General features: G+C 51.4%; 1 protein-coding gene across 14 annotated transcripts in view; it reads left to right on the top strand.

Annotated features, from left to right (window-relative positions):
• Positions 1 to 21,972, top strand: part of UBR4 (ubiquitin protein ligase E3 component n-recognin 4) — a 1,723,360-nt gene that overhangs the window by 1,264,511 nt on the left and 436,877 nt on the right. For all 14 annotated transcript variants that reach the window (XM_086921716.1, XM_086921718.1, XM_086921717.1 and 11 more), the window contains 3 exons: positions 10,895 to 11,033; positions 11,259 to 11,384; positions 13,468 to 13,596. In XM_086921716.1, the coding sequence (XP_086777842.1) occupies positions 10,895 to 11,033; positions 11,259 to 11,384; positions 13,468 to 13,596 (394 nt within the window). The remainder of the gene's footprint in view (positions 1 to 10,894; positions 11,034 to 11,258; positions 11,385 to 13,467; positions 13,597 to 21,972) is intronic.

The raw sequence follows: 21,972 nt of genomic DNA, 5'->3' as shown, positions 1-21,972 counted from the left end.
GCCTCCACCGGAGAGGTCAGGTAGAAAAGCGCATCGTCGGCGTAAAGGGAGATGACATTAGTAGTGTCTCCCACCACAATACCCCATTCATGTAACTCCTTGCGGGCTGATATGGCCAGGGGCTCAATTGCGAGGGCAAATAGAAGGGGGGACAATGGGCAGCCCTGTCGGGTACCCCTCCCCAACGTCCATTCATCAGAGCGGGCTGAACCCAGACGCACCCTGGCCCGGGGCGTTCTATATAAGACCCGTATCCACTCTCGAAAGCCGGGACCAAATCCCATCTTGAAGAGTACATGCATCAGGTAACCCCAATGCACTGTATCAAAGGCTTTAGCCAGGTCAACGGAGACCAGCACATGGGGAGTGTCTCGCCCCCGGACCTCGTGCAATACGTGGTTCAGGCGGCGCAGGTTCATCGCCGTATTACGACCAGGGACAAAGCCACACTGGTCTGGATGGACGAGCTGAGCTACGTGTGGGGCAAGGCGATTGGCCAACAGCTTGGTCAGGATTTTCGCGTCCGAGTTAATCAAAGTGATAGGACGGTACGAAGCGGGGTCTGTGTTGTCACCACCCCGGTTCAGGATCATACAAACTTCACCTTGATTCAAGGTGGGTGGGAGGTCACCCGTGCGTAAGGCTTCATTGTAAACCTGTAAAAGGAGGGGGGCCAGGGTTTGCCCGAACTTATGATAAAACTCTGCAGGGAATCCATCCCCGCCAGGGGTTTTGGCTCGTGGGAGGGCGGCAATCGCCGCAGTAATTTCACCGAGCGTCAGTTTGACATCAAGGTCTTTCACCGCTGCCTCTGGGAGGGTCGGCAAGCCGAGGTTTTCGAGGTATAGGTGGTAGACCTCCTCAGATATAGACCGGTCAGCCTCATACACAGCCCGCAGGTGGTCCCGCAGAACTGTGAGTACAGCAGCTTCCGAGTGGACCATATCGCCATTGGGCGCCCACAGGGCTACTATACGCTCAGCCGTGAACTCCCGGCGAAGAAGGCTGAAATGCCAGAAACCGGTCCCCGGTAGCTTGTCTCCTTTCTGGTGAAGAATTGGCTTGGTAGTTTAGTCTGCCCTGTTCCCATGATGCACTGGGCCAGGGACAGACTGATTTGCATATAGCCAGGTTCTGAGCTGGGATGGGGCAGTGAGATAAATAACGGTGATGGATCAAGCCCTGATCTTTGGACTGGGTAAGAGTGGTCTGTTTAACTCAGACACTCTGTTCATCACCACCCCCTTTTCTAAATCGAAGTATCCAGGCCAGCAAGCGGCCAGAATTATCCCCCTCTCGATGCAGTCTCTGTCTATATTGGCCCAGCGTAAATCTATCGAGCCTCGTGAGAATATCGTGGATCGACCCAAGGGCCAGGCCCTCCACGCGTTGATCCGAGGTGTCCGGATCAGGGCGGGCCTGGACGTGCAAGAGCTCAGCCTCCGCAGTCTGTAAGTCTGATAGCAGTTGTTTCCTGACCCCGTACGTCAGGCCCATGCACGCTCCGCGGACGACAGCTTTCAGTGCCTCCCACTTAGTGGAGTAAGACAAGTCACTCCCCGCCCAGTTAAGGTCCAGATAATCGGATAGGGACGTTGCCACATGATCCCGGGCTACCTGGTCTTGGAGCAGGTCAGTCGGCAGTCTCCACGAGCGAGGACGTTCCGTCCGGTCAGGCCATTGCGCCACGCACGTGACCGGAGCATGATCCGATAGGTATCGGGCCTGGTGTGTGACCGTCAACGTGAGAGAGGAGGGGAGGTTGGCCGCCAACACTCTATCTAGCCTACTGTGAGTGCCATGGGTCGGGGAATAACAAGTGTAAAGCTGCTGCGTGGGGTGACACGCGCGCCAGACATCGATCGCCCCTATATTATGCATCACGTCCCGCAAACACGCCGTCATACGGGGCTTAGTTCCCGCCCGAGGTGGATGACGGTCCAGTTCATGATGTAGCACACAATTGAAATCCCCGCACCAGAGGAGGGGCGCGTCTAGGCTAGGAGCCACGAGATCCTGCATCCGGGAGAAAAATGCCGGGTCATCTACGTTCGGCGCGTACTTATTAAAGACCAGAAGGACCTTATCGTCCAATCTGAGCTTCGCCAATATGTACCTGCCTTCCACATCCGCATCAATATATTGGACAGCGCATGGAACCCCAGGGGCCACCCAGATTAGGAACCCCCTAGCGTATGTAGAGTAGAAGGAATGGAATAGCTAGCCTCTCCATTTCTTGGCCAGCCGCTGCGCACCGTCATCATCTAAGTGGGTCTCCTGTAAGCAAGCAACTGAAACCCCATGGCGTTTTAGGAAGGTAAGGACCCTGTGTCTCTTAGTGCACGTACCCAGGCCACGCACATTCCACGTCAAGAATTTAAACCCCATGACCACCAATCATGCCCAGCCGGGCAGCAGTGTAAACACAGCCTAGGCCGTCGCCAGCAGGCCCTTGCCACAGAGAATTTCAAAAATGCATCACACAAAGCAAGCGTGCCGCTAAGCAGAAGCAACATGCGCCAAATGCCAGTGTCATCATTATCATACCCCAAACCCCACCCCCCAACAACCCCAACATACGAAATTTTGACTTGAACCCCCTCAACCCCACCACCCACGAGCAATAGGATAGCAACAACCAGAAACGCCACCCCGCCCTTCCCCCGCCAGTGCCAGGACGTGCACAGCCACCCCATTCAACACTCTCCACTCACACTCACACACAACAGAACAACCCAACCCACCCCCCCTCCCAGCTCCTTGAAAGACCCAATGAATCCGGTATACGAACCCGGACATCTCTCCCCCCCTAAGTCAGCAATGCAGGAAGAGCAGCCCACACTCACATCTCCCACCACTCGGTGCACTCTCAACCCAGACGCCAAGTACGAGGTACCGATCAGTGATCAATCGCTCTCAACATCCACGCTGAACGAGTAGAGATCGAAAGAGCTACCGAGCTATATGGAACTACACAATAACAGCAATCGCACAGCAGAGTCAATGGAGGCAGGGCAAGGATCATTCCAAGTCTAGGGTCTGCAAGGCAGTCTCCGGGACCACTGGGGCCGCAGAGTCCGCGTTCACCGGCGTCTCCTGTAAGGTGTCCGGTACCAAAATGTCATCAGGTGCAGCCGCACCGTGCAAACGTGTTCCAGTCCCTTCAGGCGAGGCTTCCATCAGGATGGCCCCATCCGGACCCACCGTGGGCCGAGTCTCAGGAGGACCACGGGATCCAGAACGGCGATGTCTCCTGCCACGCCGTCGTCTCTGCGGCCTGGTCCCCCAGACATCTCGCGATCCCTCTCTCTCACCCGGGGGCAGATAATCTCCTCTGATCTCGAGCCACTCCCATACCTCTGCTGGCGTCTCAAAGAAGTGTGCCCGGCCCTGGGAGAGCACCTTGAGCTTAGCGGGGTATAAAAGCATATACTGTAGCTGCATGTCACGCAACTTCTGTTTGACCCCCAAGTAGGATTTCCTTTGCTCCTGCACCTGCTGGGTGTAGTCGGGATAAATTGAGATTCGACTGTTCTCAATCGTGTGGGGCCCGGACTCTCTCGCCGCCTTGAGGATGCAATCTCGGTCTTTATAGTTCAGGATTTTCGCGATGAGGGCTCTAGGGGTCTCACCAGGACGCGGAGGGGGCACCAGGGCCCTGTGGGCCCGCTCCACAATAAAGACGCTGGACAATCCACTCCGACAGAGATGCTCACGGATCCAGGTCTCCAGGAATCGTTCAGGGTTCCCTGCCTCCAGCCGTTCCGGGACCCCCAGGACCCGTATGTTACTTCGGCGCGCCCTACCTTCTGCATCCTCGGCGCGTCTCTCCAATGCTCGGGTAGTAGAGGCAAGTTGAGAGAGTGACTTCTGTAGGGACGCCACCTCCCCCTGCAGCTGAGTGATGTTGCCCTCCGCGTCCGAGACTTTATCTGCCACTTTGCGAAGGTCAGTCCTTAAAAGGTTCACATCCACGGACACCGTCTCAATTTGGCGTTCCAGGGCAGTGTGTGACCCCTGTATAGCCTTGAGAAGTTCCGCCCTGGACCGCTCCGCCGGCTCCTCATCCCCATCCCCAGCGCCCGTTTGGCGCGTAATTCTCTGCGGCTGCAGACGAGGGGTAGTGTACTGTGTGATCGTGTTGGGTTGGGTAGCCTTAGGGCCACGTCCAGTCCGGCCCGTCATATCCGCTGCGTCAGGGGTTGGTGTTCTCAGTAGGGCCCCCCTGAAGCCACCTAAGCAGGGCAGGGTATGCGCCACCACAGCGCCGAAGGAAATTGGGCAAGCAGTGTTCGGGCCTACAAAACCAAGACCAAAGTAGGCAGTGCAGGTCACAGATTAGGTGCCACCAGAGCGCAGGTTCATGGGCTCCACTTATTTCACAGAGCAGGGTAGAGCGGGGCACAGATGCACTCCTCTATCGGACCAACTCCAAAGTGGCGGACAGTCGGGGGAGGGGCGCCGTTCGTCCACGGGTCCAGCAACACCTCTCCGTGAGCTCCCCCGACGTTCCACAGGTGTCGGGGATCCCTATCTGCCTCAGGGCACAGGATACTGTCCAGCGGGAGGGGGTACAGGAGTGGCAGAGTCACTGTGGTCGGACCCCGGCAGACTCACAACAGTCCAGGGCCCCCACACGCACCCCCGCGCCACAAGGGGGGGCCAGGGCAGATGGATTCCACAGCCCCCACTCCCAGATGAAGGCGCTCCGTCGTCCGGTCGTGCCGCGCTAGTTGAACAAAAAAGGGGGGGGGGGGGGGCCTCCGCACTCTAGCCCAGCGAGGCCGCGCAAGATGGACGGCACCTTCGTCCCGCTCCCCTCCTCACCGCATATCAGTAGGGTCTCAGTCCTCCGGCACCGCAGTCTTCCGGTCCCGGGTCGGGGATTCCCAAGCAGTCTGCCGGCGGGCATCAGATGGCGCACTTAGGCAGGGGTCTCCGCTCGCTTCCTCCGCCGTCCGGCCCAGTGAGTAGACCCAAGCCGCGGCGCCGCGTGAGAGAGCACGCCGGCGCCGCCTCCAGGAGCAGCCAGGCCGCAGGTCACGGCGGATTGCCGACCACGGGTCCGTTCCCCCAGGCACAGGAGTACGGCGGGACTTCCACCGCCCCTCCGACATGCTTTCCCGGGAACGAGAGGGTCCGGGCAGGAGAAATAAGAGGATTTAATCGGTCTTCGGGACGGAGCTGGTGGAGCTCACGTCCTGTCGGCCATGCTGCTTGGCCACGCCCCCATGTGCTTTATTCTTATCACCAATGAATGCTTTAGGCATCATGTGTTTCTCTTTATTACTCCTCTGAATGTAGGTTATTGCATCATGGGTAATGTGTTCTTTTCCTAGACCCCTAAACGCTGAGTGATACTTAGGTGGTTGTCTTTTCTACTCCCCTGAATGTAGGTTTATTGCATCATGAGTAATGTATTCTTTCTTAGACCCCTAAATGCTGTGTGATACTTAGGTGGTTCTTCTTTTTTAGTAAAAGGTGGTCCTAGTAAGGTCCTGGTTCCTGTTACCAGTGGTTACTGGTTGTTATCTTTGATTATTATTTTATGTTACATTTATTCTTTATTCTAGAAGTGATTTTACATTCTACATTTTATCTAGAAGTGCTATATCTGATTCTGACAGGCGCCCATGTAGCCCTGTCTTGTGTACATAATCCCTGTGAATATTGCCCGTGCCAGTTGGCACCATATATATTGTGTGATTTTATCTGATGTGTTTTTACAATACAAAAGTTATTTTTATAATAACCTTGTGTGGAGTCTCTTTTGTGGTGTGCCTAGTATGTTGTTGCTGTTGTGCGCTGACGCAAATGCTTTACACATTGCCTCCGAGTTTAGCCTTACTGCTTGTGCCAAGCTACCAAGGGGGTGAGCAGGGGTTATCTTGGCGTGTGACTTCCTTGCCCTGACTAGAATGGTGGTTTCTGCCTGGCTTTGGCGTCAGCTGTAGCCTACCAGAAAGAGCCAGTTCTAACACAATTGAATAGGCTTTTTAAGTAAAATGCAGGTAACCCCTCCTGTGCTCATGACGAGCTCAACTCGTCATGAGCCACGGCGCTCGGCTGATCCCCCTGCTGTGCTCAGCGTTCCTTTAAAACGGGCGCGGTCATGATGAGCTCAGCTCGTCATGAGCACCAGAGCGCAGTGGGTTAGCACCGGGGCGATGTGCGTGCCGCCCCCCCAGCACAGCGGGGGGAACACCCCCGCAGTGAAGGGGTTAATTACTTTTCAGATTACTTTTGCTAACAAGGGACTGGATCCTAGATTCAGCCCTGGGACTTTTCCTGAAAACAGGTGAGTAAATGCGTATTGGTTAAAGATACGATTTTTAAGGAATATTATTGCATTTCAAAAGTTGACACTTAAAAACGTTTTCACAAAGAATCACCAATGTTATCCTATGGGAGGAAATTCACTTAGCAGGTAAGTTAGGTTATCGTTACTTTTTCTTACTCAGTGCTGGATCCTGGATTAAGCACTGGGACATTTCCTAAAAACACTTGAGAAAATGCGTTTTGGTTATTCAGCTGATTTTTAAGGAATATTTGTAGTTTTCAAAAGTGGACACAAACTTTTTGGGAGGAAAAAGTGTCAATGTTATCCTATGAGGAAAAATTAGTTATCGGTTTCAAGGTAAGTAATCGTTCTTTTGAGTCAGTCTCCCAGGGTCAGTGATGAACTGTTGTTGCACCCTCAGCGGCACTCGGGCGGCTGGGTGCAGAGTGTTGAGACCCAATGTTATCCTATTGAGGATCGGGGGGCTCTGGTAGGTGGCAGCTGGCAAGCAGGCTACCGGGTTGTGGGAGCAAAGCTCCTAGGGTTAAGCTCAGGGCAAGTTGGGGACCAAGGTAGTACCAAAGGGGCACCCTCAGCAGCGCTAGGGCAGCCAGGTGCAGGGTACTGTGTTGAAGTCGGGTGCCCTGTTGATTTCAATGGGAATTCTACGGGCCCAAGAAACACTGCAGGCTTGAGGACGAGGTTCTTCCAGGAGTGACCACCACTTCGAGGGGTAAGTTGGGATGTAGAGAGAGGGTTAGGCACCACTGGGTTAGGCACACAAGGCCATGGGGCGTCTGATGCAGGGTGCCTTTGGACGTCAAATTTTCTTTCCCGCTCTGGTCACAGTAAGGGGGGGGGGGGGGTCCTCTGGATTGAGGCTGCAGGTGCCGTATGGAGGCTGGTTAGGGGTCGACGGATCTCGGGTCAGGATCACCGGGGGGACCTCCCGTAGTGTTTGTTCACTCAAACACGGGCCGGGCAGAGTGTGCTGGATTCACGGTTTCTGGCTGGCACCCGAAGCTGTAGTTCAAATACGTCTGAGGGTTCACGAGAGAAACAGCTTAGAAAGTAAATGCAGGCAGGTCCTCTGGGGTTTTTGTGGTTGCTGGCCCTGCCCACGCCGGGGTTTTGCAGGAGCAAGTTAGAGGGGAGACAGGCCTGTAGGGCTGGGGCCAAGTAAGTGGGTGTTGTCCTCGTATTAGCTCTGCACGGCTTCTCGTCCTTCTTCTTTTCTTGTTGTTGCTGGATCTGAGGAAGGAAGGTTCAGGGTGCCCCTAAATACTAACTTTAGGGGTGTCACAGGTAGGTAAAGGTCCGGGACCAATGGGTCCCTTCCCTGGGGTGGGTACACCCCCTATTCTGCCACTCTACAGTGGGAGGGGGGCAGGAGCCTATCCCTGGTGGGCTGGGTCCCCCATCCTCAAGATGGTGGGGACTCGAGGTTGTGCTTCACCTCGCCTCCCCCACCTTAGGGGTGGAGTTGGCAGAGGTGGGCACACCTCTCTTCCTCACTTTGTTTTTTCCACAGGGTCTCCCTCCCAAAATGGGGGGGTAGAACCAGTGGGGACCAGTTGCTGAGTACAGCAAGTGGTCTGGAGAGGCACACAAAGGCGGTATACCTTTGAAGCTTCTCCTTCGTGAAACTTGCCCATCCTGGAGGAGGAGGCTTGGCACCTCATCCCAGGATGTGAATTGTTTCAGGCCCCCGAGAGCAGCAAACTCTCGATCCAAGGGTCCAGAAATATGTCTGGTTGTGGCAGCCTAGACTCAGTCAGGTCACTGGTAGTTGGTCGAATTTTAGGGGGCATCTCTAAGATGCCTCTGTCATGTATTTTACATTAAATCCCACACATGGCATCAGTGTGGGTTTAATGTGCTGAGAAGTTTGATACCAAACTTCAGTCTTCAGTGTAGCCATTATGGTGCTGTGGAGTTCGTAAAGACTAACTCCCAGCACCATATACTCTTAATTGCACCACAGAAATGGACCTGAGTACTGTAGGGGTTCAGGGCTCATGCACCTGTACCCTCACCACTGGCATAGGGCACCCAGCTAGAGGGGTGACTGATGTATGCCAGGGCAGTATTTTGTGGGCATGACACACAGGGATGAGTGCCATGTCGACTTTTTGTTCTGCACCAAGACACGCAGCTTGCAAAGGCAGTGTGTGTATGTCAGGGCAGAGACCTTTAAGGGTGGCACAATAAGTGCTGCAGCCCTTAGGGGCCTTCTCTGGTCAGTGTCCTGGGTACCTATGGTAACATTTACCAGGGGCTGACATGTGGCCAGAAATGCCAATTGGGTTTAGGCTTCAAAGCCGGTTTAGGGAAGGAACACAGGCCCTGGGTACCTGATTGGCAGGAGCCCAGGACACACTCAGTCAAAGCACATCAACAATTCAGCAAAAAGTGGGGGCATACCATGCAAGAAAGGGGGCACTTTCTCACAGCACTCGCTAGGCAACGCTTTTCGTCACAAGGGGAGTTGCTGTCTTCTATAAGCCTTTCCGCCTATACCACTTCTGTCCAGAGTGCTGAAGAAGATTAAGCGCAACCGGGCCCAAGTCATTCTTGTGACCCCGGACTGGACACGAAGAGTCTGGTATCCCGAGCATCTGCACATGGCCATCGATCCTCCGATCGGACTGCCTCTTCGGGAGGATCTTCTGTCCCAGCAGCAGGGGACGGTCCTCCACCCGAACCTGTCCAGCCTCCAAGTCCTGTGTGGAGATTGAGCGGCGACAGTTGACAGCCTTCGACCTTCCTCCCGAAGTCTGTAACGTTATCTTGGCACCCAGGCATCCCTCCACCAAAACGGTTTACGCCTGTAGATGGGAAAAATTTGTGGCATGGTGCGCAGCATAGGCTATGCATCGCCTTTCTGCCCCCTTTCAAAGATTCTTCTCTTCATTCTTTCTTTTGCCCAGCAGGGCTTTGCTCTAGGCACTCTAAAAGGCTATATTTCGGCCATTTTGGCCATTCTTTGTCTTCCTGCTCAACCTTCTCTTTTCAAGTCCCCTACTGTAAATCGCTTCCTTAAGGGCATTACTCACTAGTTTCCTCATATTCCTTTTGTAATGCCCCAGTGGGACTTGAACCTGGTTCTCACCTCCCTCCTGTGCGCTGCTTTCGAGCGGCTACATAACTCTCATCTCAGACTTTTGACACTTAAAACTGCCTTTTTGTTTGCCATCACCTCTGCTCGCAGGGTGAGTCAGCTTCAGGCACTATCGTCTAAACCTCCTTGACTGGCTGTTCATCCGGAGAAAGTTGTCCTTCGCACTAGGCCTTCCTTACCTCACAAAGTGGTTACCTCTTTCCACGTAGGTCAGACCGTCATTTTGGCCACCTTCTTCCCGCCCCTCATCTTTCTAAAGAGGAGGATAGGCTTCACCATCTGTATCCAAAACGTGCACTTTCATTTTATCTGGATCACACAAAGCAATTCTGGGTGGATGACCAGCTCTTTGTTGGCTATGTGGGCGCAAAGAAAGGTTGGGCCGTGCAAATGTGGACCATCTCTCGATGGGTCGTTCTTTGCATCAACATCTGTTATTCCTTGGTAAAGAAGGAACCTCCAATGGGGCTGCGCACCCATCCAACCACTGCGACGGCAGCCACTACTGCTATGGGACGTGGAGTCTCTCTTCATGACATCTGCCAGGCAGCCACGTGGGCTTCATTGCACACGTTCACCAAACATTACTGTCTGGACAGCCAAGTCCGGAGAGACAACTTCTTTGGCCGTTGAGTTCTCCAGTACTTTCTGGTGTGAACTTAGAATAGATACCCCAGCAATACCAACCCCGGAGATGGGTCTGCGAACTAAGGTGAGGAATCCATGACTAATAGTCTCTTTCAGATGAACAAGTTACTTTCCTTCAGTAACGAGATATCTGTAAGAGACATATATTAGTTATGGATTCCTCACTGTCCGACCCATCCTCCCCATTCTGCAAACTGACTTCTAGGGTAAGGTACTCCCTTTTCAGGGCCCTAGTTTTTGTGCACCTGTGGTCAGTGTGATTGCATGGCTCTGCGCTTCTGGCGTGGAATGTCATTTAAAAAACTGACAACAGCGCGCAGGTGCGGCGTCTAAGTAGATACCACATTCCGGCAATCACGATGCCAACAACGAACGCGGAGACGACCCACGCCACCTACTGACATGCAGGGGTACTGCTGAATACATTTTTTACGGAACCAGTCTGACGCCTAAGGTTAATTCTAAGGTGAGGAATCCATAACTAACATATTTCTCTTACAGATATATTGTTACCGAAGGTAAGTAACTTGTTCGTTTGGTACATCTTGCATGGATCCAAGGACAGATTTAAGTAGCCCAGAAGCTCACAGCTATGTAAGAGCCAAAATTGACTGCCATACCAGCCAAAGTGGTGTTTCTGAAAAGGAAGCAATTCTTTCATGCTTCTTGTATGGGAATTAAGATTTCCCTAAGAATCACTATTTCCTGCCACAAGCCACTGTCACATCTTGGGTATGTATACATATTCTACACCCTTTCCAAATTGAGGTCGACGAGAGCATAACTTTATGTCCCTCCCAGTGGTGATCCCTTCCCATATCAGTGTTTCTTCTTCTTGTTTTTAGGTCCATTAACTACGATGAGAAAGACCCCTTTCTCTGCAATGCCTGTGGTTTCTGCAAATATGCCAGGTTCGATTTTATGTTGTATGCAAAGCCCTGCTGTGCCGTGGATCCCATTGAGAATGAGGATGATCGCAAGAAGGTCAGTCTGGTCTCTAAATCTTATGCAATACTTTAAAGCACAAAGGTACTAATTCAGTCACTTCTTCCTGGGTCTTGAGATGATGGGAAGCCATTTAGGAAACGTTTTGAGCATCAGCAGTGCTCTCCTATATTTGGTTGTGAGAAATGGGGAAACCCTTGAGAGATGTATTAGGCCGTTTCAGCAAAGTTTATCTGCTCAGACTTGTTTATTCTTCATTTACAGGCAGTCACGAATATTAACACACTTCTGGACAAGGCTGATCGTGTATACCATCAACTGATGGGGCACAGACCCCAGTTGGAGAACCTTCTGTATAAGGTGAATGAGGCTGCTCCAGAGAAACCTCAGGTACTTGAAGCTTATTGCATGTTTTGCTGCATACCCTTAATGTGACTGTCAATCAATTTGTACTTGTAAAGCAGGGTTTTTCACCCGAGAGGGTATCCAGACACTTGCTGCTGGTCTGTCGAAAAGCCTGGTCTTGATACCCTTCCTAAAATCGGTCAGTGAGAGTGCGGTACAGAGGGGGCGAGTGTACCAGGCTTTGGCGGCAAGATGGGAGAAGGATCGTCCTCTGGCGCAACAGTGGTGTATGGGAGGGATATGTGCAAGGGAGAGGTGTGCGAAGTGGAGGTTCATTTGGGGTCGGTGGAAGAGCAGGCGGTGGTTCATGTAGGCAGTTCCTTGGTCTTGGAGGGCTTTGTAGGCTGGGTCAGGAGCTTGAAGTGGCATCTCTTCTGGACCGGAAGCCAGTGGAGGTTTTTCAGATGCGGAGTGATATGGGTTCTCTTGGGCATTTTGAGGGTCAGTCTGGCGGCAGTGTTCTGGATTGTCTCGAGTCGTTGTTTTGTATGTGATCTTAATCTTTAGTTCTCAGGAAAAACATCCATGCCCTTTGAAATGAGCAAGATCATAGTTTTAGAGGGGTGCGACACCCTCCAAAAGAGTTCTTGGCTTAATGGTGGGCTTGGGGGCCCTGAGTCATTTTTGCCATGTCTGTGTTCATTTTATCTCTTCATTCTCATTTCACTAAGAGCTTTTGACTTGTTCATTTTTTATGGAGCAGAAATTAAATATGTATAATATGTATATATGAGTTAGTGAACAAGGCGGGAGCAAGCCGCCGAAACGCGTCTGAGCAGAAACTGAATATGAAATAAATCGTTTGGATTGAGACTCACGGAGTCAGCGCCTTCTTTGAATGAAAGTTTGGTATGGTAAAAAATATGTATATAGTGACTGGTTTATCCAGAAAATAGTAAATCTATACCCATAGAATGGGTGCAAGTTTACTACTTTTTGGAAATTCACAAGCATTGGCAGCAGTAGACTTGGAAAGTTGAGTCAGTCTTACGTTTCCAGGCATACATATCACTGGAAATCAAACACCCAAAAAGTGATGGGATGGATGCTTGTAAATAGTATATTCAGTTGCAATTGCTCAGAGTAGCATCCCAACCCATTTTTTTCTGCCCACTGACTAATCCATACAGAGGCCCACCTAATGCCAATCAGTACTTAACAGAAGCCCACCTAATTAATGTTAAGCTGTCCTGAATCTTGTGCTTATGGAAAACAGTCCACCCCGAACCTTAGTCATCTCACTCCTCCACTCTGCAGACCTCTGCTTTTTTAGTTTGGAAATTTGAGATTCACAAACCCGGACCACACTGCTGCGTGTTGTTTTGACACCTCCATGCCCAGGTACACATGCACCTGCCGTCAGTGCCTAGCGGTGCTCCCGTTGGCCATTTCTTTTTTTTTTTAAACTCTTTTTATTGGATTTTATACAACGAAAAGACAATACAACACATAAGACAACTCCCAGCCCCCCCCCCAGCCCCCCCCCCCCCCCCCCCCCCACTCTGATCGGGCAGATTGAATGTAGAACAAAAAGAATTTCAAGAGCTTATAATTAATAATAGTACATAAAATTGAATATTTGAATTAACAGATGAATCATCAAGATACAGATATACATTAGGATAGATGGGTATACATTACATCTAAACAGTTTTAGCCATATTATTGTTAAATGATTGTGCCGTGTTTTACCTTGTAGAATATAGGATTTTTTTAAAACACTGGCGTTGCCCTATGAAGAGCCCAGCCCCTCAGAATTGATTGGCAGTGTTCCTGTAGTGCACATCTGCATACTTTCACTTTGTAGCGTCCTGTATGCCACCTGCGCGCACTTCGTTTTCTGCGGTACGATTAGTATTTCCGTTGTGCCGCAGTGCACAGCATGCGCTAAGAGAGCGAACACACGTGCCTTCTCACAGGGAGCTGTTTGATCATTTATTTTGTTGTCAAAGCGAGCTCTGCCTTTAAATAGACTTATCCGATGTGATTGGCACCAGTGTGTTTAGATCAAATGTGGCTCCTCCTTCCTGAATGTTGATTTGTGACCTCTGTTTTGTTGCTTCCACAGGATGACAGCAGTAATGCTGGTGGCATCAGCTCCGCATCTGCCAGTGTAAATCGGTACATCCTTCAGCTGGCCCAGGAGTACTGCGGTGACTGCAAGACCTCCTTCGACGAGCTCTCCAAGATCATTCAGGTAAATGCAGTTGCATAGCTGTCTTAGAGCTGTGTGTGATCACTCTCACAATCCGAGTCTTGATCGGGCACACAGCTGCCTTCTGTCACTGACTAAATCTAAAGCCAAGATCATTCAGAACCTTTGTTCGGTCACTACCTGAAGTCCTAAAAAAAGTAATTTGCCATTTCTCACGAGCATAATTCCAAGCTTGCATCCGTCAGGGTGTTTTATGCCAGTGTCTAAACATCAATCAGAATTGTGCCACACCGTGATGGGCATTGTCCAGCGCAGGATTTTGTAAAGGTCGCGATGCTTGGAAGATCCAGTTCTTTCATTGAGATACTAAACCAGTTTTGGAACACTTGTTAGATGTGTTTAGCCTTTCAGTGTCATATAAGAAGCTGCTTAGTTTAGTCCCCCCGTGATTTCAAGAGCAGTACATCAACCATCTTGATTGTGCATCTATTAGTTGTAGCCTTTACATGAAGAATTCTTCACATAACCAATATTTGTGATGGAATATTTTACCTGTAGATTCCTCTACTTACGAATTCTCCCAGGCACTCAAGACTGAATCCGGTACTTTTCTTACCTACCTGCAACCAGTGTAGGGGCCATTCTCGACATGGTGCTGTTAAGGGCTTTCTAGACCCACGAGTCCAGGGTATTTAGTTTATGATCCTATGTTTTGGACTTACTCCTGGGATCCAGCACAAATGGTTCTGTGGCCTCTTGGCCCCATGCATCCTATTGGAGCCTCGGGATGTTTGTACATGCACACTTTGCAGTGGAATCTGTGCTTGCAGTGGGAACAGCACTGGGGTTGCCTTTTGCACATCCTCTGTATCTCTGGAAGGACAGCCCAGCTCTTCGATAGTGGTTGTTGGACACCAACCAGATCTGCAGCAGGCCAATCTTCCTTCCTCTTCTATTGCTTACAATATTGACAGATGCATCATCTGTGGGCTGAAGGCCGTCCTCCTATCCATGAAGGGTAAGCCACTTTAGGTCTTACCAGGCAACACAATAACCATTTAATACTGCAGCAAGTAGGTTGTTGTGTGGTTGTGGGCCCTGTACCTGGACGAGCTGTGACTGGGGGTGGGTCGACATTCATCATATGGCAATCTTGCTAAATGCGGATTCAGCAGATGAGTTCTGGTGGACTTCAATTGGAGTCTGCATCCAGATGTGATTCAAGGCATCTTTGACTGAATGAGCGTGGCTTGGGGTGATCTCTTCGCCACTATTGAGGATGCACAGTTTTACGATTACTCTGAATTGGAGTTTTAACTTCTAGGTTTCCTGGGAGACAGTTTCTGACTGTAGCAGGACTCAAGTTTCCCATATGCATTCCCACCTCTGCAGCTTCTGCCCAGTGTTCTGAAGATGAGGAGGAACCTAGCTCATCTCATCCAGATTGAGAGTCCTGTCCCAAAAATTTACCACTTCTGCAGTCAGGCACTATTACCTACAAGAAGTCCGTTACCACCACCTGCTATACCTCTGCCACCTGGGACTTGGACAACCAACGATTCCATTTAACCTTTGCCAACCACTGAGGATGTTAGGGATATTTTATGTAAGATATGCACAGGTCTGTATACCAACACAGACCCAGTCCATATTCACAAGGTGAAGATACTGTTCATGTTGAGCAGAGACGCACAAGAGAACCAGAATGGGATTTGTACGTAGTTCTGGATGAAGAATCCTGTGCCGGAAACCAAAGACTCCCTTCTCGATGAATTTGATTGGCTCTATGCTTTGATAGGAATGCCTCCGAAATTCAAGCTTCCGGTTACAGCCACAGGGAAATCATGTTTTCTTTTTGATTTCAAAGAAAAAGTTAGAAGATTCATTAGGTCACAACCCTTTCCAGATCATATTTGGTAAGGAGGTGTCATGGCCCTGAAAATCCAGATGCTATCTCTTCTAGTAACTGAAAGCAAGAAATAAAAGCCCCTGCACTTGGACCTGCCTGTTTTTTTTTAACCAAGTTAAGACAGATTCTGTCATTTCTGCCGGAGTCCAGAAATCAAAGAATCCCACTACTCCTTGCACTGTACGACCCGACACAGGAGGAAGGAACTGAGACTATGGGAAGAAGAGTCAATTTGTTTGCTGTAAACTCTATTAGAACATTGGAATGTTGGGAGCTCCATTGCAGACAATGGAGTGCTCCCTGCTTCTACGGGCCGGTAAAGGCCCGCAGAGCAACATTCCAATTTTCTACAAAGGCTTCTCGAAGCTAAAGGGGATTTATTTCCCCTCGAGCTTCGAGAACCCTTTGTTAATTTGTTAGAACATTCTGCCCTCTAGTGGCAGAATGTTCTAATAGCCTTATAGCCCTTCGTAGCAGGGCTATACCGGCTATTAAAGTCCTGCTAGCTCGTTAAAGTCCCTTGCCTTCGGCTCGGGCCTTTGATAGCCGGTATAGCCCGCTACGGCAGGCTATAAGGCTATATTAAAGTCTCTAATTCTTCAGCACTACTTTCAAGGCATGACCGCCATTTATTGCACAATATTACCACCCTTAATCAACAAGCTGTCAGATGATGGTAAAGCACAGGCTAGGTCCATTTTGAGAGATGGGAAAATTACTTCTGCATTGATAGATTCTGTGGATTCATCTGCTATAGGCTTCAAACAAATAAGCACCACTGTAGTGATGCACCAATATGGGTGGTTGAAAGTGCTTGTTTCTTGTCAGAGCTTTTGGGAAGAAAGTTGACAATACTTTACAATCAATTAAGACTGACTCATTAAATCTCCGATTACTACAAAAGAGGCAATTTTCTGCCTTCAAGAGATTCCACATTCAGAAAATATGTCCAATCCTCATAGATTTATGGATTAAGATTAAGGTGACCATGCTTTATCCCTATCAATCAATCAATCAATCAATAGCATTTCTATAGCGCACTACTCACCCGGAGGGTCTCAAGGCGCTGGGGAGGGGGGGTCCGCTACTGCTCGAACAGCCAGGTCTTGAGCTGCTTCCTGAAGGCGAGGTGGTCTTGGGTCAGGCGGAGGTGGGTCGGGAGGGAGTTCCAAGTCTTGGCGGCCAGGTAGGAGAAGGACCTTCCTCCTGTTGTGGCTCTTCGGGTGCGGGGGACGGCGGCGAGGGCGTGGCTGGTCGATCGAAGCTGGTGGGTGGGAGTGTAGAAGTTGAGGCGGCTGTTGAGGTATCTTGGGCCTTGGTTGTGTAGGGCTTTGTGAGCGTGGGTGAGGAGCCGGAAGGTGATTCTCTTGTTGACCGGGAGCCAGAGCAGGTCTCTCAGGTGTCCGGAGATGTGGCTGTGTCGGGGGATGTCGAGGATGAGTCTTGCTGAGGCGTTCTGGATCCGCTGGAGTCTCTTCTGGAGCTTGGCGGTGGTTCCGGCGTAGAGGGCGTTGCCGTAGTCCAGTCGGCTGGTGACAAGGGCCTGGGTGACCGTCTTCCTGGTCTCGGTGGGGATCCACCGGAAGATCTTACGTAGCATGCGCAGGATTTTGAAGCAAGACGAGGAGACAGCGTTGACTTGTCTGGTCATGGAGAGGGAGGAGTCCAGGATAAAACCCAGGTTGCGTGCGTGGTCTGTCGGTTTGGGTGTGCTGCCCAGGGCGGGGGGCCACCAGGAGTCATCCCAGGCGGAGGGCGAGGAGCCCAGGATGAGAACTTCCGTCTTGTCTGAGTTCAGTTTCAGGCGGCTTGTCATCATCCACTCGGCTACGTCTGTCATCCCTTCGTGTAGGTTGGCTCTGGCGGTGGCGGGGTCGTTGGTGAGGGAGAGGATCAGCTGAGTGTCGTCGGCGTAGGAGATGATGTTGAGGTTGTGTTGGAGTGCTATGGCCGCAAGGGGGCTCATGTAGACATTGAAGAGGGTGGGGCTGAGCGAGGAGCCCTGAGGGACGCCGCAGATGACTTCGGTGGCTTCTGATCTGAACGGGGGAAGACGGACTCTCTGTGCCCTTCCGGCGAGGAAGGAGATGATCCACTCCAGTGCCTTCTCCTGGATTCCGAGGTTGCTGAGGCGCTGCACTAGGGTGCGGTGGCAGACTGTGTCGAATGCCGCGGAGAGGTCCAGGAGGATGAGGGCCGCTGTTTCTCCTTTGTCGAGCAGGGCTCGGATGTCATCGGTGGCTGCGATGAGGGCGGTCTCGGTGCTGTGGTTGGCCCGTAAGCCAGACTGCGAGAGGTCGAGGGATCCATTCGTCTCGAGGAAGGCGGCCAGCTGCTTGTTGATGGTCTTCTCGATGACTTTGGCCGGAAACGGGAGGAGCGAGATGGGGTGGTAGTTTTTTAGTTCGGTGGGGTCCGCTGATGGTTTCTTCAGTAGAGCGCTGAGTTCGGTGTGCTTCCAGCTCTCCGGGAAGGTAGCGGTGTCGAAGGAAGTGTTGATGATGTCCCGCAGATGGGGTGCGATGACAGCGTCGGCCTTGTTGAAGACGTGGTGAGGGCAAGGGTCGGTTGAAGATCCGGAGTGGATGGTGTTCATCGTGCGGATGGTGTCTTCGGTGCTGATCGGGGTCCAGGCTCGGAGGGTGGTGGTGGGGGGCGTAGGTGCGGTCGTGGGGAGCGTTGGTTGTGTGCTGAAGCTGTAGTGAATGTCAGCGATCTTGTTGTGGAAGTAGGAGGCGAGGGAGTTGCTAAGGTCTTGAGATGGGGTGATGTCGTTGTTTCCGGCGTTGGGGTTAGAGAGCTCTTTAACGATGTTGAAGAGTTCCTTGCTGTTGTGTGCGTTGTTGTCCAGTCGTTCCTTGAATGCAGTTTTCTTGGTGGCGTGGATCAGTTGATGGTGTTTTCGGGTGGCGAGCTTGAGGGTGGTCATGTTGTCTGGTGTTGGGTCTCTGCGCCAGGCTCTCTCGAGGGCTCGGCAGTTCTTCTTGGAGCTCTTGAGTTCGTCGGTGAACCAGGGTGCTTTCTTACTGCCGGGTCTGCTAGGCGGGGTCCTCAGTGGGGCGAGGTCGTCTGCGCAGTTGCTGATCCACTTCGTGAGGTTGTCGGCGGCCTGGCTGGGGCTCACTGAGCTGGTGGGGGGGTGCTGGCTCAGGGATGCGGCGAGCTGGTCGGCTGTGATCTTGTTCCAGCTTCTGCGTGCAACTTGTTGCTGGTGGTGGTGGACCGTTGTTCTTCTGAAGCTGAAGTGGATGCAGCTGTGGTCCGTCCAGTGGAGTCCGGTGGCGTGGCTGAAGACGATGTCCTTGCTGGATGAGAAGACTGGGTCGAGTGTGTGACCGGCGTAGTGGGTGGGGGTGGTCACCAGCTGCTTGAGACCGAGGTTGGCGAGGTTGTCCAGCAGGGTGGTGGTGTTGCGGTCGTTGTTGTTCTCCAGGTGGAAGTTGAGGTCCCCGAGGAGGATGTAGTCAGCGGAAGGGAGGGCGTGCAGGCTGATGAAGTCGGCGATGTCTTCGCTGAATTGTGTGCGTGGTCCCGGGGTCTGTAGATAAGGGTGCCTCTGAGGGTGGTCTTGAGGTCGGTGTGGATCTGGAAGTGCAGGTGTTCGGCGGTTGTCAGGGTGTCGTCGGTGTTGGTCGTGATGCGGATGGTATTCCTGTGGATGATGGCGATGCCTCCTCCGGTCTGGTTGCCGCGGTCCCTCCGGGTGATCTTGTATCCGTCCGGGATGGCGATGGCGGGTGCTGAGGAGGCGTTCATCCAGGTTTCCGTGAGGAAGGCGACGTCTGGGGATGTGGTGTCGAGGAGGTTCCAGAGTTCGACGGCGTGTCTGTGGACGGAGCGAGTGTTGAGCAGGATGCACTTCGGGTGGTTGCTGCTGGTGCTCGGCTTGGTGGGTGCGGTGCAGGTCCGGATGCAGGTGAACTTGCAGGAGTGGCAGCTGAAGGGTCCGTGGGTACGTCTCGGGGTGGCTCGGTAGCATCCCGGGATCCGGCCGGTGTTGAGTGCGTTGAGTTCGGTGGTGTTGTAGGTCCGGCGGGAAGAATGGTGTCTGCGGGGGCCAGGGGTTCGGGCGCTGGGCGCGGTCCAGGCGCAGACGGGCTTACCTTTGGCACGCCCGCTGCGCGTTTGCCACTCTGCCATATGTGGACAGTGGAGGGGGCGGAGCGAGGGAGGGGCAGCTGGGAGGCGGGAGCGGGGCGGCGAATGAGGGTCGAGGAAAGGAAGGGGGCGGGCCGCAGGGGGGCAGCGGCAGGGAGGGAGGGAAGAGAACGGCGGGAGGAGGAGGGGTGGCGGGAAAGGAGAGGCGGGGAAAAACGGCGGAGCGGCGGAGCGGCGAGGGGGGAGGCCTGAGGGCAGTCCCTAGCAGGCAGCGGGCAAGAGGCAGGGGCAGGGATCAGTCAGTTCGGGATCATCGTTTGGGTGAAGAGCTATATTTCAGTATAGCTCTTCACCCAAACGATGGAAGGTATCAGCATTTAAGGTGGACAGGGTGCAGTACCAATTCAGGGCTTTGTGATTTGGCCTGAAGTCTGTGGCAACATAATTTAGCAAATGCATTGCTCTGGTAGCAGGCTAGTGGAAATGCCAACCCTATCTGTTCACCCATATTTAGATGACCGGCTTGTCAAACGTTATCTTTGCCACAAGCCATAGAAGCACTTCAGAAAGCAAAATCTCTTCTTTCAAAATATGGTTTTAACTTGAAAGAGGAAACACATTTTTAACTCCCAACAAACGTTCTAATCTTTTTGGGAGCAAAGATACACTTGTGCCATGAAAGTCTAATCACAACAGCAGGAGTGTTAAAGCTTCACTAAGTGGCAGTTCTCATTCGAAGTCACAGCAAGGCAACTGTAAAGACACTAAATGATCTTCCAAGGTGTAGCTCACCCTGCATCCCCATTGCTCCTCTTTATCGGAGAATGGTGTCCACAGAGCTGAGTGCTGGGTGTTGTCAAAAAGGAGAAGACTGAGATAACCAAGTAACAGTGGCAAAGGAGATAAAAGAAAGTTCTTGGGTGGTTAAAGGAGGGCGATCTTTTCAGTGGTGAGTTGGTACTTCGTCAGGACAGTCTCTGATGGCTGATCTCTGATAAAATGGGGGGAGGCTCACATGAACGGCATGCATGTATTGTTTTTTTTTAATCACAAACTTTATTGCATTTTGTCATTATACAAGAATGGCATGCATGTAAGTGGGAAATGTTCTCGACTGGAGTCCAAGTCCCATATCAAACCTTTAAAGATTAGAGGAGCAAGACTAGCGTTCAAGGCATCTCTTGTTCAATTCAAATAGTTTTTCTTGTGTTAATTTAAATGGACAACACGATGCCTATGCTCAAGCAGAGTGGCACAAGGTCACTCATCCCGTCACAAAAAGCATTAAATGTGTAGTCTGTTCCATAGAGGATGATGAAGAACTTTATGAAAAACATATTCTAGGCCTTCAAAATGTTTTTATAGAACAGTCCTGGGATCATGGGGACTCAGCAATGAACAGAACATTCATTGTGCACAGTCATTGTGATTGCACCAGTATAATCAAAACATTACTGGTTTCTGTGAGAAGTTGGCCTGGTATATGATGTTCACTATTCTAGTGAGCACCTTGCACCAGTCCAAACAACCCTTATGGTTGTAAAGTCAACCTTATAGACCAGCTATCCTAGAGGTAGCGTGGACAGAGCAGTCTTAGGCTAAAAGACTCTTGAGGGTGTGTAAAGCCAGCTATTTTACCATATGTAACCCCTTGAATACCAAATGAAAGGACGCCACACAGGATATATATATAAAATATATATGTATTTATTCACTAACACACTCCTCTGAACTCTATGAGATCAGAGGCAAAAGCACATAACAAGTTACACCTAGAAATACTTTAAATAGCACAATTTACAGTTATGCCCTAGGGCGCGTAAAACCATATACTAAGTAAGTGGCATAAGAACCACGACTTGGGAAAGGAAGAGGCCTAGGGGATCGCTGGGGCTACACTATCTGACCCTTAGGTTAGGAGTAGGAGGCCCACAGGCGGCGCGTGCAGTGTCAGTACACTCACGCGAGAGTCAATACAAAGTCAATGGGAACTTAAAAGGTAAGTAAAGAAGGATTTAGGACACTTCCGGTCTAGCTAGGAGGAAACAACTAAAAACCTAGACACTTGGATAGTCAATACCCTTGGGAGCACCAAAGTACTCTCGTTACCTCACCCACAGGAAGCGGGTGCTTAGGTGTGAAGATGTCGGGTTTCGCCGTTGAAGCCTATGGAGCCTTGGAGAAAAGATACTGCAGGCGACCAGGAGGAAGATGTCCGGGTGGATCCAAGGGTGGATCGAGGATGAAGAAGACCTGAAAGCAGAGGGGACAGAGTCTAGGTCACTAGCCAGTGACCGGATGGAACCAGGAAGGAACGAGACGTCGTCGAGGAGCAATTAGATGCTGTCGTGAAGCTTGTTGTTGCAGCCACGCGGACCAGGAGGCGTCTAGGATGACAAGGTGCTGGAGAG

Source organism: Lissotriton vulgaris, chromosome 5 (assembly GCF_964263255.1).
Source record: "Lissotriton vulgaris chromosome 5, aLisVul1.2, whole genome shotgun sequence".
Classification (NCBI taxonomy): Eukaryota; Metazoa; Chordata; class Amphibia; order Caudata; family Salamandridae; genus Lissotriton; species Lissotriton vulgaris.
This window is presented reverse-complemented; position numbering and strand designations above follow the sequence as displayed.